The 14,529-nt window shown below is 40.9% G+C and overlaps 2 protein-coding genes across 2 annotated transcripts in view; one reads left to right on the top strand and one right to left on the bottom strand.

The window, feature by feature from the left end:
- The window catches only part of tesk2 (testis associated actin remodelling kinase 2), a 33,030-nt gene extending 23,090 nt beyond the window's left edge, over positions 1 to 9,940 (top strand). Inside the window, exons 8-13 of the mRNA XM_046050907.1 lie at positions 244 to 328; positions 1,076 to 1,159; positions 2,033 to 2,119; positions 3,466 to 3,601; positions 5,423 to 5,956; positions 6,680 to 9,940. Coding sequence (XP_045906863.1) covers positions 244 to 328; positions 1,076 to 1,159; positions 2,033 to 2,119; positions 3,466 to 3,601; positions 5,423 to 5,956; positions 6,680 to 6,987 — 1,234 coding nt within the window. The 3' untranslated portion in view covers positions 6,988 to 9,940. The remainder of the gene's footprint in view (positions 1 to 243; positions 329 to 1,075; positions 1,160 to 2,032; positions 2,120 to 3,465; positions 3,602 to 5,422; positions 5,957 to 6,679) is intronic.
- Positions 9,941 to 10,891: 951 nt separating this feature from the next.
- Positions 10,892 to 14,060, bottom strand: si:ch211-155e24.3 (uncharacterized protein LOC100150696 homolog). Its single transcript, XM_046050911.1, has 4 exons — positions 13,686 to 14,060; positions 13,475 to 13,596; positions 12,817 to 12,916; positions 10,892 to 12,679 (listed from the first exon to the last, which is right to left on the bottom strand). Exons 1-4 carry the CDS (start codon positions 13,897 to 13,899, stop codon positions 11,712 to 11,714), a joined length of 1,404 nt encoding a protein of 467 aa, XP_045906867.1. The 5' UTR covers positions 13,900 to 14,060; the 3' UTR covers positions 10,892 to 11,711.
- Between the last annotated feature and the right edge of the window lie 469 nt (positions 14,061 to 14,529).

Below are 14,529 nucleotides of genomic sequence, written 5' to 3'. Positions count from 1 at the left end.
GGTCAGGCTTTTCTTCCTGGTTGTGTACTGTGTCAGGGAATCAGCTTGATATATTTATGCACAAACTGACATTGAGTCTGGCTCTGCCTGCATGATTTTATTAAAACATTGAACCAGGAACACAGAGTTCTGGAGTCGCTTCAACGCATCTGAAGTGTCTTGAATTACCTGGCCACAAATAGCTTCCATGTTTTAATAGACCAGACACTTTAACATGTTGTCAATAATCTTTGTCGTGTGCAGTGCTGAAGTAGAGAAGCTTTCAGTGGTTGGTTCTCCTTTCTGGATGGCTCCAGAGGTGCTGAGAGATGAATCCTACAACGAGAAGGTAAATTCACCAACTTTCACCTCTGACCTTTGCCATTGCCGCCGTTAATAGCAAGTAGTGTTATTGGCTGAGATGGTGAAGGAAAAAAATCAAATAAGATCACATTAGATATGTTTTGATTAAACTTGGAACACCTGGGGATAGTGGATCATAAAAGCAGTAGAAAATAAGATGTACATCAAAGCAAAATAATGAAAAAACACTAAATATACATAGCAAAATAATGAGTTAGGACCAAGATGCACAGTTTCCATTGATCATGGACCTTCTTGTCTGATAACAGGAGTATGCCTGTGCAAGGTTTTCGTTTTTTATACTGCAGTAGCACAATGAGCGAGCGGGATTGTTTTCTATTTTTGAATTGTCTTCAGGAACAGGGTTGATATGACTTGTTGTACGTCTATGCATCTGTATGTGGGTATAACAACATGTATGAATAATGCACAGAATGTAGCCACACCTATCATTTGTTTTACTTAGTGAGAAGGTTTGACATCACCCAGTCTAAATCTAAACAGAGAAAAAGCTACTGAGCATGATTCATTGTACATACTAACAATTTAAAACTTCCACTAATGTTATTAGTTAACTACAGGGTACACACAGATCAAGAGTGTTGTTTTGGTGTATATCAGATTAAAATTCAAGGAATATCAGGGACTTTTAAAAATGTTTCACTCTATTACAAAGTGAAGGTATAAGTATTTGGTGTTTGCGTGTTTTTTATGCGTGTCTATCTGTTTTCAGGCCGATGTATTCTCTTATGGTATAATCCTGTGTGAGATCATCGCAAGGGTCCAGGCTGACCCCGACTTCCTTCCCCGCACAGAGGTGACTGCTCATCTACTTCTCTTTTCCGCTCCCTATAACCTTGTAGTACTCCACCTGCCTGTTTGCTTTGTACACAGGTTGATCTGTTGATGTCCCATAATTCACACCCTGTGGATACTGTGTTAACATTCACATGTCTCATACAGACCTCAAAATAAATGCAAAAGCCTGTTTTTTACATTCTCAAGGGATGGAGAGTGGGCACAGATTTTTCTTAACCCACCCTGGCAAAACTGTAACGGAGCTTTAATCACTGACCAATATTATATTTTTGACAATTATATATTGGTATGCGTGTAAATGCCCTCTCCCAGAGAGGACTCACAAGTTTGTTCTTCAAATGTAAAATGCACTGCTCAGCACATTTTATGCTCTCAATTGTTTAATAACTAACTTGAAGGGAAAAATATATATCATATTGGCCTAAAAAGTCCAGTTCTGCTCCTCATTTTATTTATCTTCATGCTCTCCTAGTGTGAGATAAATGTTTATCATGTCTAATATAAATAAGGGACTCTTAATATATTTTACATCTTTTGCAGAAACAAATGTGTTATCTACTGTTTTAAAGCCTGCAGAGACCTTATTTTCTATCAAACAGCCTGCTTCATTTAAACTTTCAGCGGGCTGGTCTTCTTTTAGTCAGTCTATGGGACTGATAGAGGCAAAATGCAGTCTTGGCAGTCAGCAGGACCATGTCAGAGAGATTAGTTTGACATGAGTCTGGTTTTGGCAGGAGAGTTACAGAATGTCAAACACCTGATGTAGCGCTGTCTGTCTCTGTCTTCATCCCACGTTTACAAAGGCAAATACATATTTCCTGTTTAACTTTCACATATCACAATCTCTTTGTCTCCTCTCCGTCCTGACCAGAACTTCGGCCTGGACTATCACACGTTCCAGCACATGGTTGGAGACTGTCCGCCTGACTTCCTTCAGCTGGCTTTCAACTGCTGCAATGTGAGTCCACCACACTCCCGTCCAGTCACCCTGTCTCACTCTCTGTCAGTTAAGATATTACATTTTTGTAACATCCCTGTCCACTTGTGAGCACACACAGCAGCAGCCATGCATCTGCTAAAGCCAGTACATGGTGGTCACGTTATATTGTCTGTAGCAATAGGATGTCCATGACAAACTTTTCTTTGTGTTGAGGGAAAGCGATTTCCCAAATTGGTTATTATATTTTAATTTCTTAAGTAACTATTATTCCTTTGTTCAGAAATAGAGGGGCAATCTGATTATCTGAATAATCTGATTTAGTTCACTATGGCAGGGAGGGGTCTTCTGTTCACTAAAAGCTGGATTACTTGGCAGACTCCGCTTTTCTCAATACTCATACATTTATTTGTTGTTAAATTGATTAACTATTGAGATGAGGAGGAACATTAAGTAAATCAAACCAAACCAAATCTACTTTATTCTCACAATAAACTATAGTTTAATTTACTGGAATAGTGATTTTTTTCTTCTCTCTAACATAATTACAAACCACAGAGGATCAGGGCATTAAAGATTTTGGAGCACCCTGCTGATTGATCCTATATTGGCTCCCTCCATCCCTTCTCATCCTTGTCTGTTGTCTCGCTTTTATCATCCTCATCTTCCTTATCCCCCATCCAAGTCCTTTTTCTGGGGCCCCCCAGTCTAATTTCATTTTCTTAATTGTCAGTTTTACAGTTTTTTTCTAGAATCTTATTTCAACCCTCTTGCGCTTCCGTGTCAGCTGTATCCCCAGCATCTGTCTACCTCTCTTTATTGTCCCAATCTTATTTTACTTTGCATCTTCAACTGCAGTCCCTAATTTTTATTCTAATTTTCATGTAACATCTTTAACGTTAGCATGTCACTTCATAGAAAGAATACCCACATATTATTTCTACAGATATTGGCAAATATAACTGACACAACTGGATGTCAGTCCACATTTTGCTGTAGTCCTATTGCAAATAAGACCTTTGTGTCTTCATGCAAACATGTAAAGGTGATTTTATCCACAGACTTTTCTTTTGTACCACTTTCTGTGCCAATAAAAGCCATAAAGCAATCTCCCTTTCTGCCATATACCAATAGAACACATTTCCTGGAAAAACCAACCAAAATACAGTGTAAATGCTTTTAGAGGCATCAGCTCTTGTCTTGTTTGTTTATGTAAATAATTGTAATATTGTATAATTAACATGCTAATCCTGTTGGTGTATGTTTTCTGTGTTTTTTTGCCAGATAATAATCTATTCCTGCTTTTGCACTATTTCATTGTATATAAATCTCATCCTTTTCCACATCTGCATTTTTTACTCCACCAGATGGACCCGAAACTCCGTCCGTCCTTCCCAGACATCGTCAGGCACCTCGAGGAGATTCTTGCACGCCTTAAAGTCGAGGAGATGCACGAGTGTGTCCCACTCAGTGGGGACAACGACAAGAAGACCATACCCAAAGGTAAAAGCACTGCACAGAATCTCACACTGTGATGCTGTGATTTGTCCTTTCAGCTTTACAGTCACTAAAAGTCCCCTCCTTTAGTTTACAAAAAGATGATTGTAAATTCCTGTAAAAGAAGGTGGTATGAAAGGAAACTGTAATGCAGGCAACCTATTTTATATCCGTCTCCTCTAGTCAGACTGCCAACCAGTCAGCTGGTTCAATATTTATCCTCCCCATGTCGAGACAGAAATTCTCTCTTCTCCTAACAACAGTTCCTCTTGCAAACATGATCCCATGCAAGTATTCTGTTTACTCGGTCCTCACCCAAACTCACAGCCAGGTTTGTTGAAACCAGAATATTTACTTCACTTCGTGTTCAGCAAGAAGCAACATCGCGATTCTCACTGTAATATCAGTAGCCCCTGTTCTTTGCACCCCAGTAAGTTATTCAAGTTTAATATGTTGTGATATCTATCTATGAGTATCTGTATCACACTTCAAAGAACCATAGTGCAGAGTATTTGGTTGTTGATAATATAAACTTCACCAAGATCAACATTCCTATTTTAAGATACTTGATGCATGCAAGCCCAGGTTTCATTTCTAATTTGGTCCTGCGTACAGCCGCCTGCATGTCTGATCTTCATGGAACCAGGAGGCAGTAGGGTTTTTGTTTAGACAAGCCACTCAGCTCCTTTTCCTCAGTGCTACAGTGTATGAAGAAGGAGAGCATGAACAAATTACGTCACAGGATGCAGGGTCAATTTATACTAGTGACAAAGGCTGTTGGGCTGCACAGGAAATCTAAATATTCTAACTTATCAGCATTATGGTGTGAAATGCAAAAATTACTATTCCCACTAAAATCATGACTCATATTGCAATATCTTTTATTTATTTATTTTTTTCATATCGTTCAACCCTAATCTGGTCTGAGCCTGTTGACATAAAAAACGTCTCTTATGTAGCTATTATTGTGTGGAAAACATGGTCTGGACCTGACAGTTCTCACTCTTCGTCTGCTGTCAGTTGTTACAGTACGTCACGAACTTCTTCTGGCCCCTCCCTCTGTCCCCCTCTGTCCCCCTCTGTCCCCCTCTGTCCCTCTCCTCCAGCTCCCTCTCTCTGTTTGCCTGATAACATCAGCATTTCCTGCAAACCAGGATCACCCTCATAGTAGGAAATATTTGTGTTGCATAACAATGTTTTAGCCAAATATATTTGCAGAGTAGCTTTTTTTGGTCCTCATGAGTGACATGAGTAATTCTATCAGATATCTTCTGGCAAAAACAATACTTTGAGAGGAGGAGAAAACAAGATGTTTTCTTGGTTACATCATGTGTTTATATGTATCATCTTTGGGAATAACAGATTTTTGTGAACTAGGAAAATTACTATTTATGCCCTTATCTCTTTCTTAACTATTGTTTATCCTTGTTTCTTTCATCCATAAATCCTTCAGTTCATCCTAGCATTTTTTCCTGCTGCTCTAATTAACGTTCATCAGAATATTCAGATCCTACCACACTTAAGAGGACATTTCTGTGTAAAACAATCTCATCCAGTGCTTTTGGAAACACTTGGAACAACAGGGATTCAATGAACTCATGGCTATGTACAGGATTTACCCTGAAGTGCCACCTAGTGGTTACATTATATTACTCACAGTACCAGTCAAAGGTTTGGACACACCTTCCCATTCACTTGAATGAGAGAGTGCATCCAAACTGGCGCTGTATTTCACCATCAAAGCACTATTAACAAGATAGAATTGATGGAATGGAAGATACACCTCTAGACTTACACAACAACAACAAATGTATCTCTCTGTTGAAGGTGAGAAGATCCAGGGCTTTAAGCGACTGAACCCTCTCGGTTTCCAGGATGATAAAATCCCTCCAAAATCACCCCGCCCCCGGCGAAACATCTGCCTCAGCCGCAGCCAATCAGACATCTTCTCCTGCAAACCAGGAAGAAAAGTCAATGTCCAGGACCCTTATTATAACCCCCCCACCGCTCAGCGAGCCTCTAAGGCCCACAAGATCAACCCGTTCACCGCCCGAGAGGACCTGTGTGGGGGCAAGATCAAGTTCTACGATGTGCCCAGCAAGTCTGTCTTCTCGCTGGTGTTTGACCTCCACTCACCCCCGGGGAGTGTATTCAGTAACCCGCCGTCTGCTCATGGACCTGGAGGACCCCAACAGGGGGCGTCTTACTACTGGCAGCAGCTTCCAGGAAGGCAGTGTCACTCCTTACCAGTTTCCCCCCAGCTGCCCCGCTCCGAGGTCTTCTACCTCGCAGGTGCTATCGGCTCCAATAACAACGGTTCTGTTACTTGCAACTCCAGCCAGCTCTCCACAACGCTGCCAGGTGAGTTGTCTGATGAAGATGTTCTTTTAGCATTTTGGATATAAAATGTTTGATGATTAATGTGTGGAAAATTAAAAAAAAGTAAATCCTGCAAAACATTTAAAACATAACAATCTAACAGCAGTGCAACATTATTTTAATGCACCTGATTTTGATGGTCATTGTTGTTGGTAGTAGTAAACATTCTTGCTGTAATCTATTTAGATGAAGTAAAGAAGTTATAATTTAAAGTAATATAAAACAGCTGCTGTGTAATGTGAGCAGAAAACCTCAGTGCTGCACAGGACAGTGTTCGGTCCTGATAACGGCTGCCACACACGGTAACTCAGCTAGTGACTTAAGATGTAAGCTGGCGGTTCATGACAAAGGTGTCTTGTGTTCTGGTTTTGTTCTTTGTTCACCTTTGACTTTTCCATCTTACCACACACACATCTACAGTTTCATCTACAAACTCTTGGAGGTTTCAGTGCACTCAAGCGGAAAGGGAGAGCCTTGTCATTCTGCAGACAGGGCTTTTGTTTCCTCCTGTTACCTAGTTTGTTTTAGATTATTGACCAAAATTTGTGAGTTATGTGTGACAGACATACTTTGCCAAAGGTTAGGTCAACATTAATCATTTGCCAAATTAGATAATAATGGTTCCTCATTGTGTTTTTTTTTTTCCACCTATCTTTTTGTGCTCTTTCCCTTTTCCCTCTACCTCTTCTCTTTTTATTCTCTCAGCAACTAACTGCAGGTATGACGCAGGCCTGATGGGAAATGACACCCGTCAGAAGGCAGCGCTGAGTGTCTGGGCGAAGAAATACGTCGTGGTTGAGATCCCACCTTACTGCCGGCAGAGAGGAGGGGAGGAGGACGGGGAGGCAGAGGAGAGGAAGGAGGGAAATGAGGAGGATGAGTTTGGTGAGAGCTGGTCTCCGATGGTCCCCAGCGGTGAGAGCGAGAGGGACAGTGGAGAGGCGATGGACTGCTCCAGCAGCCTAGAGGAAGAGGAGGCACGACAGAGAGGGACAGACACCTGTCCCATGTAACACACATGAAATCCACACACACACCAACACATACAGAAGAGGTGGTGGATTTGGACATGAGAGAGGGACTATTACTCCTGGATGGAGGACATGCAGGCAGTGGGAACTAGTTTTTAAAAGTAGACTGATGAACTGGACACATTTCAGAGATTTTGGAAAAATAAAATGTGGAAAAAAAGAAAAAACACTTGATTTCTATTTTTCAAGTGAACAAAAAAAGGTTTTATCAACAAAATGGACACTCAAAATAGAAATTATTTTCTTGAGACGGTTGTTTATATTTAATATTGTGAGATGATGTAGTTTGTTTTCCTTTAAAGGTTTCTTATATTAGGCGTCTTGTCTGACGAGGGGTATTGAAGATCCCTTGTGATGTGTATGTGAGTGTTTAAAAATCAAATGTTGTGTTTTGTGTTCTAGACAAATGTTTATACTACATTAAAAAAATCCCATATTTTTCTGATTAACGTGACGCTGATATCCAGATGAGAAAAAAGGTGATTTATAATAATTGAGTGCCTGACAAACAACACTCATGAGACAGATGTTAAACCATCCTAGCAACCCCCCAACTAGATTGCAGTGGTGAAATATTCACAGGGAACTTAACAGAAGTGAATTTAGAGATGACAAAGTTTAGATTTCTTTATATTAGATTTCATCTAAAAACCTTAGAGGTCAGACTGTATTTGTCCCAAAAGGTCAGCACTGTCAATGACTCCATGACATGTTGCTTTGCCTTATGAGCTCTTAAAGGACCATACCGCCAATTCTAGCCCACTAATGAAAAATACAGCAGTTTGCTTTGATGACATAGTGGTGGTTTTTTTTGCCACTGTACTTCAGCCAAACTAATACCATTCAATAGTCAAAGCAGAGCGTTCACAAGCAGAGTTATTGAGACATCAAATCCAGAACACAAACTGTGGGCAAACATAGATGTTGTAAAAAGAACCTTGTAAAGTTTTTGCATTTAAAATCCCAGATGTCAGAGTTTGTACCCTCTTGCAACTCTGTTAACACACAATGACGATGAAATTGTCAAAAAATTATATTAAATTATATTAAATACATCTCTCTATGATGAGTTAGCACTCTAAAACAAGTTTGAATTGAGACTGTGTAACTTTTGAAAGACAAAATAACACCATCTTCCGCTAACAAATTAAAAGTTGAATTTATAAATAATAAAATTTTACTCGCGTCAGTAACATTTACACTCAGGGAATTATCCTTCCGAGGTTTGGTGTGACCAGTAGCGTATGGTGGCCTAATGATAGCAAACTTTGTAATGTTAGCTCTATCAGCAGGAGAGCTGTGAGTATCGCTGTGCTGTTGTTGCTACGTACGGCTACTGTTGCCGCTCTTCTGCAAAAGTTGCATAGTCTCGCTCTAAAGTCAAAACTTTAATAATGTAGATTTTAATTTCATTTTTAATTTAGAAAGTAACGGCTCCCTGAAGATGGGAAATCAATCTTATGTCACACTTATAATAAAGCCAAGCAGTAATGGAAATTATTAACAAACTATATAAAAAAAGATAATTCACTGTGACAACATGCTGCAAATATGTCCTGTAACAGTGTTACATAACAACCACTGATGCTGATACTGCTTACAGATGTGCAGTCTTCCAAAAAGTTGCTATAAGCTCATTGTTTGATGCTGGTGCTGACATGAGAAGAGGCTTTCCTGGTGTGACCCTGCAGTGTATTCAGCCTGCTACCCTCAGTTTGTACTGCCCCATGCATAAGGAAGTCAAAACTGAATGTGGTTAAATGAATGAATTTTTTTTGAGCAATATTTAAAGTAAACTCCCACAAAAGAAACCATTCGATTTAATTCCATCTAGCAGAAACCGGTGAATTTACCTAAAAACTCGAAAGAGGCTTCAGTTAATGGAATCGTTTTACTTAACAGGAGCACATTACTCAGTCTCACAGCGTACAGCTTTGGGTTGGATGAATAGCCTTTTGTTTTGAGGGAAACAACACAACCTGGTCTTTCACGCCTTTCCATTTAGATGAGTGGAAAACTCTGTTGTGAGGGAAACTTTCAAACCAGACCAGAGAGGTGGGCTGAGCAGTGTTTGAAAAAACATAGAAAGATAGAGAAATGTTTGTTCTTCCACAAATTATTAGTACTACATATGAGTAACTTTGTTAATTGTTCATTAATTTTTTCCCCTTGACAAGATTATACAACCTCAGTGGCAAGATTTTACCTTTAAATCAGTGTGTATTTTATTTTATTTGGAGCATGTTTCCTGTAAACTGAAGCTAAACGTCTCACAGCAAGAGCTCTCAAACACTCCCCTGTGGCTGTGGTTGCTGCTAACATACGGTTCAATTATTAAATAGGTGGTTTTCATGACATTTTCAACTTTGATCAACACACTCCGGTGGATATCTGAAATAAGACTTTCTGCTTGATGTTCAGTGGTTCCACTGTACTGCGCATCATAGACGTGGAAGAGGTGAAATTTGTGAGCGTGTCGCAGATTGGGGTAAAATCACTTTCTCGGTGGTAATGTTTAACAGCAAAACCGTTTTCAGTGTTCATCTGAATGTTTTTCAGCGTACAAACTAAATGACTGTTCTGAAATTAGATTTATTTTTGTTGAAAGTGAGTCATGTTTGCCTCTGTTCCAGCACTCTCTTAGGATGCTAAATTCTGCTGATCAGTCTGATGACTTCAACAGGAACTAAAATGTACTTGTACAATGATTGTATACGGTGATCTCCTCTGAACCTACGTATCACTATTTCTCTATGCAACCAATGTAACTTTTATGACACTGTTTTACAGTATAAAGGATCTAATTTGATATTTATGAGAACACATTTTTAATGTCTTACCTTTGTATATTTGTGTAAAAAGTTTGTTACCTGCTTTGATGAGTAGAGATTGAGATGTTTTTTGCTGATCGAATAACAACAAGCTTCCCAGAGTTTTTCCTTGTGTTTGTCTCCCATTCTTTTCTTCAGTGTGACTTGGCTAACACTCGGAGAAGCTCATCACGGCCTGGACTTAAAATTGACAAAGTCGTATTTGTTTTGAAAACCTTTCCTTTTAGATTTGATTTGCAAGTAAAGAGACCGAAGTCATAATGTGGACAGATCATAGTGTATAAAAAACAGATCCACACTTTACATCCTGACCAAGTGTCACAGTAGAGTCTCTCTGGTTTCTACACATTGGTTGCAATAAGGAATATTAGACTGGTTTACTCAGGCAGGCCTCACCCTGCTTTGTCCCTCTCATGTCTCAGAGCTAAGCAGCTGTTTTCCTGAAAGCTGCAGAATAAAAAAGTTGTGACTATTTGCTAATCTGAAAAAAGATTGTGACATACCTCCTTGCTTATTTTGTACTAAATTGTTAAAAAAAATAAACATGCTTATTATGTTTTTGCCAGACTTGTGCCAATGCAATGATAAAGTAACTAACTGACTACATTTTATACAGACTTGACCCACAATGTGATGGATTACTCAAATTTAAGAAAGACTAGCAGGTTTTCAAATGTGGAAATAAATAGACATTCAAAACAAATGGCATTCATTCAATATCTATCGACATCATGGTCCTGGTAAAGTGATCCCTGGCAGTGTTTCAGCAGCTTGACGATGGAGACCTGAATTGGAAGACCAGAAGTGGATCAGTTTGTCTGTAGGACTCGACCACCTCACCTGTCAATGTTTGGTACTCAGATTTTAGACCCCAACAAAGGAATAAAAATGGCCCCAATAATAATTAAAATAAAAATAGTCGGTAAACCTAGCCGTCCTATCTTAGTTCATATCTGGCATCTCTAAATTGGACAAAGAGAGTCTGGTGAAACACGAGGACTGCAGGCCACCGGACATCCTTTTGCTCACACGTTGAAAAATGAACTTGAAGTTAATTCTTTATCTCTGATATTTTTAATGAGTGTATAATCCATATTCCTATCTGGGTGCATCATTGTGTGTCACAACAATAGAACATGTAAAACAAGTACTCTCACAATATAATGTGACAATATGACTGTTGGTGCTTTTCCAAAGGTAATTATACACTTTTTTTTTTTAAGAAATAAGATAATTAGTGATGTTGATATGACCAAAGTATTCACTATTTGTTTACCTCACCTAGTCAGATTAGCCTTTCAAAACAGGAAGTTACACATTTAAAGGACCATACCAGTGGTTTAGCATGTTTTGGCTCATTTCTTGATGCTGCAACATACATTTTTAGACAACATGCCTCCTGCACAAAGGCAGCTCCATAAAGAAATGGGTTTCCCAGTTTGGTGTAGAAGAACTTGACTGGCCTGCACAGAGCCCTGACCTCAACCCTATCAAACACCTTAGGGATGAACGAGAATGGAGATTGCGAGCCAGGCCCTCGTGTCCAACATCAGTGTCACAAATGCTCTTATGGATAAACGGGCAAAAAAAAAAAACGGGCATAAAAGTAATGTCTAGGTGTCCCAGTACTTTTGTTCATAGAGTGTATTTATTGTTGTGAGGTAACGCAGTGAGGACAAAGTAAGGTTCAAGAGGCCACTAACTGTTTGTCATACTGTACGGAAAACTAGTGGCTTCCTTGAGCAGCAGGAAAAAAACATATTTTATATTAAAAACAATCATATCAATATATCGCATAGCTACAGTGAAAAACATGGAATGTTTCTTGAATTACTAAACGCAGGAGTCAGATGTACAAAACGAAACCCTGTAAACTCAGTGCGCTGTTTTCTGATGGGACTTGAGGCTGGAGCGCTGGGTGAAGCACTTCCCGCACAGCGAGCACTCGTAGGGCTTCTCTCCGCTGTGCACCACGGCGTGTCTGATGAGGTTGCACTGTTTGGTGAAGCTCCTGCCGCACTGCAGGCAGCTGAACGGTTTCTCCCCCGTGTGACTCCTCAGGTGCTCTTTGAGCTGACTGAACCTCATGAACGTTTTGTCGCAGTACGTGCAGCTGAATCTCTTCTCGCCGATGCCGGACCTCCAGGGCGTCCTCATCCTCCTCGCCAGGCCAAAGCTGCCGCGGCTGTGCCCGCAGAAGGAAGAGGCCGCTGGGTTTGGCGGCGTCGGATGCTGGTTCGGGTTCGTCACGTGAGGCGCGGAGTCTCTGTGCTGATGCTGTGATTGTTGCGGAACCATGCACTGATCCATGGTGTTAATCTGAGACAGAGCACTGTGTCCTTCATCTGGTTGTGGTCGCTTACATCCAAACGTTCTGGCTCGTCTTTTCACTCGTGCTGCGCTCACCACGACTGAATGTGATTTCCCGACTGAGTGAATTTGAGGCACCAGGTCTTCCAAACGCAACCCACTCTGAGATGGGAACACAGAGGGAACCGGCTCATACTGTTGCCCAGCGTACGAGAAGCTCGGATCAGGGGCGTCTCTGCACAGATTGGACGGCCACAGCGGCCCGCCACCTTCCTCTGTCACAAACTTGTGGGCTGAATCAAGAGGAGCTGCGTTCTCATCGGGCTCTTCCTCTCTCTCGTGTTTCACCCCGAGTTCTGCCTCAGTTTGCTTTCCGTTCAGCTGCTGCTCGGGGAAAGAGATGTAGCCGTCCGTCGGGGAAACCAGAGCTCCAGGGTCAGCGGGGGTCTCAGCCGAGTAGCGTCGCTCCACGGAGTTGTCAGTCTGGGCAGGTTGTGAGGCTTCGAAAGATGGCGGCTGCTCGTCTTTAGTGACTAAAGAAAGCACAGGAAGCAAACATCTTCTTAAAGTAGAGGCTCTCAGGCTAACACATGTCTTATCTTTAAATCTTTTAATACCTGAAACCCAGAGTGATGTGTATCTACTGAGTTATGTTTGTGTTCAAACTCACTCAGCTTGTCCTCTGAGTCGTTCTTCCACATGTCCTCCTCTGCACACTCCTCTTTGATCAGTACGTGTTCAGCTTCATTAGCCGGCTCCATGTCTGCACACTGCAACACCGGGCCCGACATTAACACTCATACAGGAAGGATGAACTGATTCACAAATAAATACACAAGATGTGCTAGTAAAGGGCATCTACACTGAGTTTAAGTAAAGTAGACTAAATGTAAATAAGCCTTACAAAGTTTTAATATTTTTTTAAGAGATAGGCTATACATGTACTAAGTCATATTTAAACAAAGCAAAAATACACTGTTGTTCTCTATTTAGTAGAGTTAATAAATTATTTGAGACAAAGTATTTACACTTTTCATAATCAAGTGTTTAAGTCATATACCAAGCAGAAATGTGAAACATTAATTGGTTCCAGTAATGGATCTAGCTTCTCAAATGTGAAGATTTCTTGCTTTTCTCTGTTTAATATCATCGCACAATAAATATATTTGGAGTTTGGACAGCTGATCAGACAAAAACTAGCTGTTTAAAGACATAACCTTGGGCTCTGGGAAACTGTGATTGGTGTTTTTCATTAATTGCAGGCATTTTATGGGCTAAATGATTAATTGATTAATCAATATCCAAATAATATTTTGTGGTTGTCATACCTGCTGGGGTTGATTTTGATCCTCAGCATCCACCTGTCTGTCCCATCCTGTGCTCTGTCTCTCTCTGTTCAACACGACTTTGACTAGAGGAGAGAACCTCTCGGCTGCTGGAGGATAAAACACTGAGGAAGAAGTACAACAAACACAGCGTGTTTTTAAAGCAGACCCTTCCTCTGGACAACAAGTAAAATTCTCATGCATCCCTGCCCACCTTTCCTCCTGGCTCTCATCCTGGTCCTCCTCAGCTCTGCCTCCATCGCCTCACACTTCCTCTTCAGCTGGTCGATGTCCCGCCGGCTCTGGCTCACCTCCACCCGGAGCACCGCGCAGCTGTCATCCACACGCCGGTTTATCTCCGCCACCGCTGCCTTGGCCAGGACCTCCATGACGGACAGCAGCTGGCTGTGGAAGCTGCAGTTCTCCATCTTGCACTTGACTTCCGCTCCTTCTTCTAATACGAATAAACAGATTCACCTGTGCACGCCTGTATGTGCTGTGTGTCGCCCACTTTAATAATCAATGTATATAAATGGCTGTTCAGAATTCTGGAGCCACCATTGCTGTGCACTGTATATTTCTTCCGCGGAAGTTAGGGGGGAAGGGTCGCTCGTTTTTGACCACCCCACGGTTCGTGCGGGCGGTCTCACTCCCTCTCTGCTTTGGCCACATTAATACAAATTTACTCTTTTTTTATTAACAAACTTAAACATCTTATTCTTTTTGAAATCGATACAACATAGGGACTGTTTACGTATATTTTTCTAAATAAAGTTAGCAGGGTTGCCAGTTCAGCGTTATTTCCGCCACTAAGGGACGTACCGTAATCCAAAACGAGGTTGGCATAACAACGTCACTTCTAGAGACAGGTGAATTACCGTAAGTATTGCGCTACATCCGCACTGTGACCCCAGCAGCGGAAGACAGACCTCACGTAAACATCCAGGGACCTAACGATATTTTCAAACATGACAAAGTTACAAATATAACATGATATTTAGTTCTACTTTATAATTATACATCAAAACCGACCTAAACGTGTTCCTAAGTATTACAAA

This window comes from Micropterus dolomieu, linkage group LG06, assembly GCF_021292245.1.
Source record: "Micropterus dolomieu isolate WLL.071019.BEF.003 ecotype Adirondacks linkage group LG06, ASM2129224v1, whole genome shotgun sequence".
NCBI lineage: Eukaryota > Metazoa > Chordata > Actinopteri > Centrarchiformes > Centrarchidae > Micropterus > Micropterus dolomieu.
The sequence above is the reverse complement of the archived record's forward strand: the minus strand, read 5'-3'. Positions and strand labels throughout refer to the sequence as shown.

What these genes read in the sequence shown, in the direction of transcription:
- si:ch211-155e24.3 (XM_046050911.1), bottom strand. Translation starts at nt 13,899, where the DNA reads ATGGAGAACTGCAGCTTCCACAGCCAGCTGCTGTCCGTCATGGAGGTC. An exon ending in GATGAGAGCCAGGAGGAAAG is followed by an intron (nt 13,597 to 13,685) that starts GTGGGCAGGGAT and finishes CTTCTTCCTCAG; the next exon opens with TGTTTTATCCTCCAGCAGCC. An exon ending in ATCAAAATCAACCCCAGCAG is followed by an intron (nt 12,917 to 13,474) that starts GTATGACAACCA and finishes CCGGTGTTGCAG; the next exon opens with TGTGCAGACATGGAGCCGGC.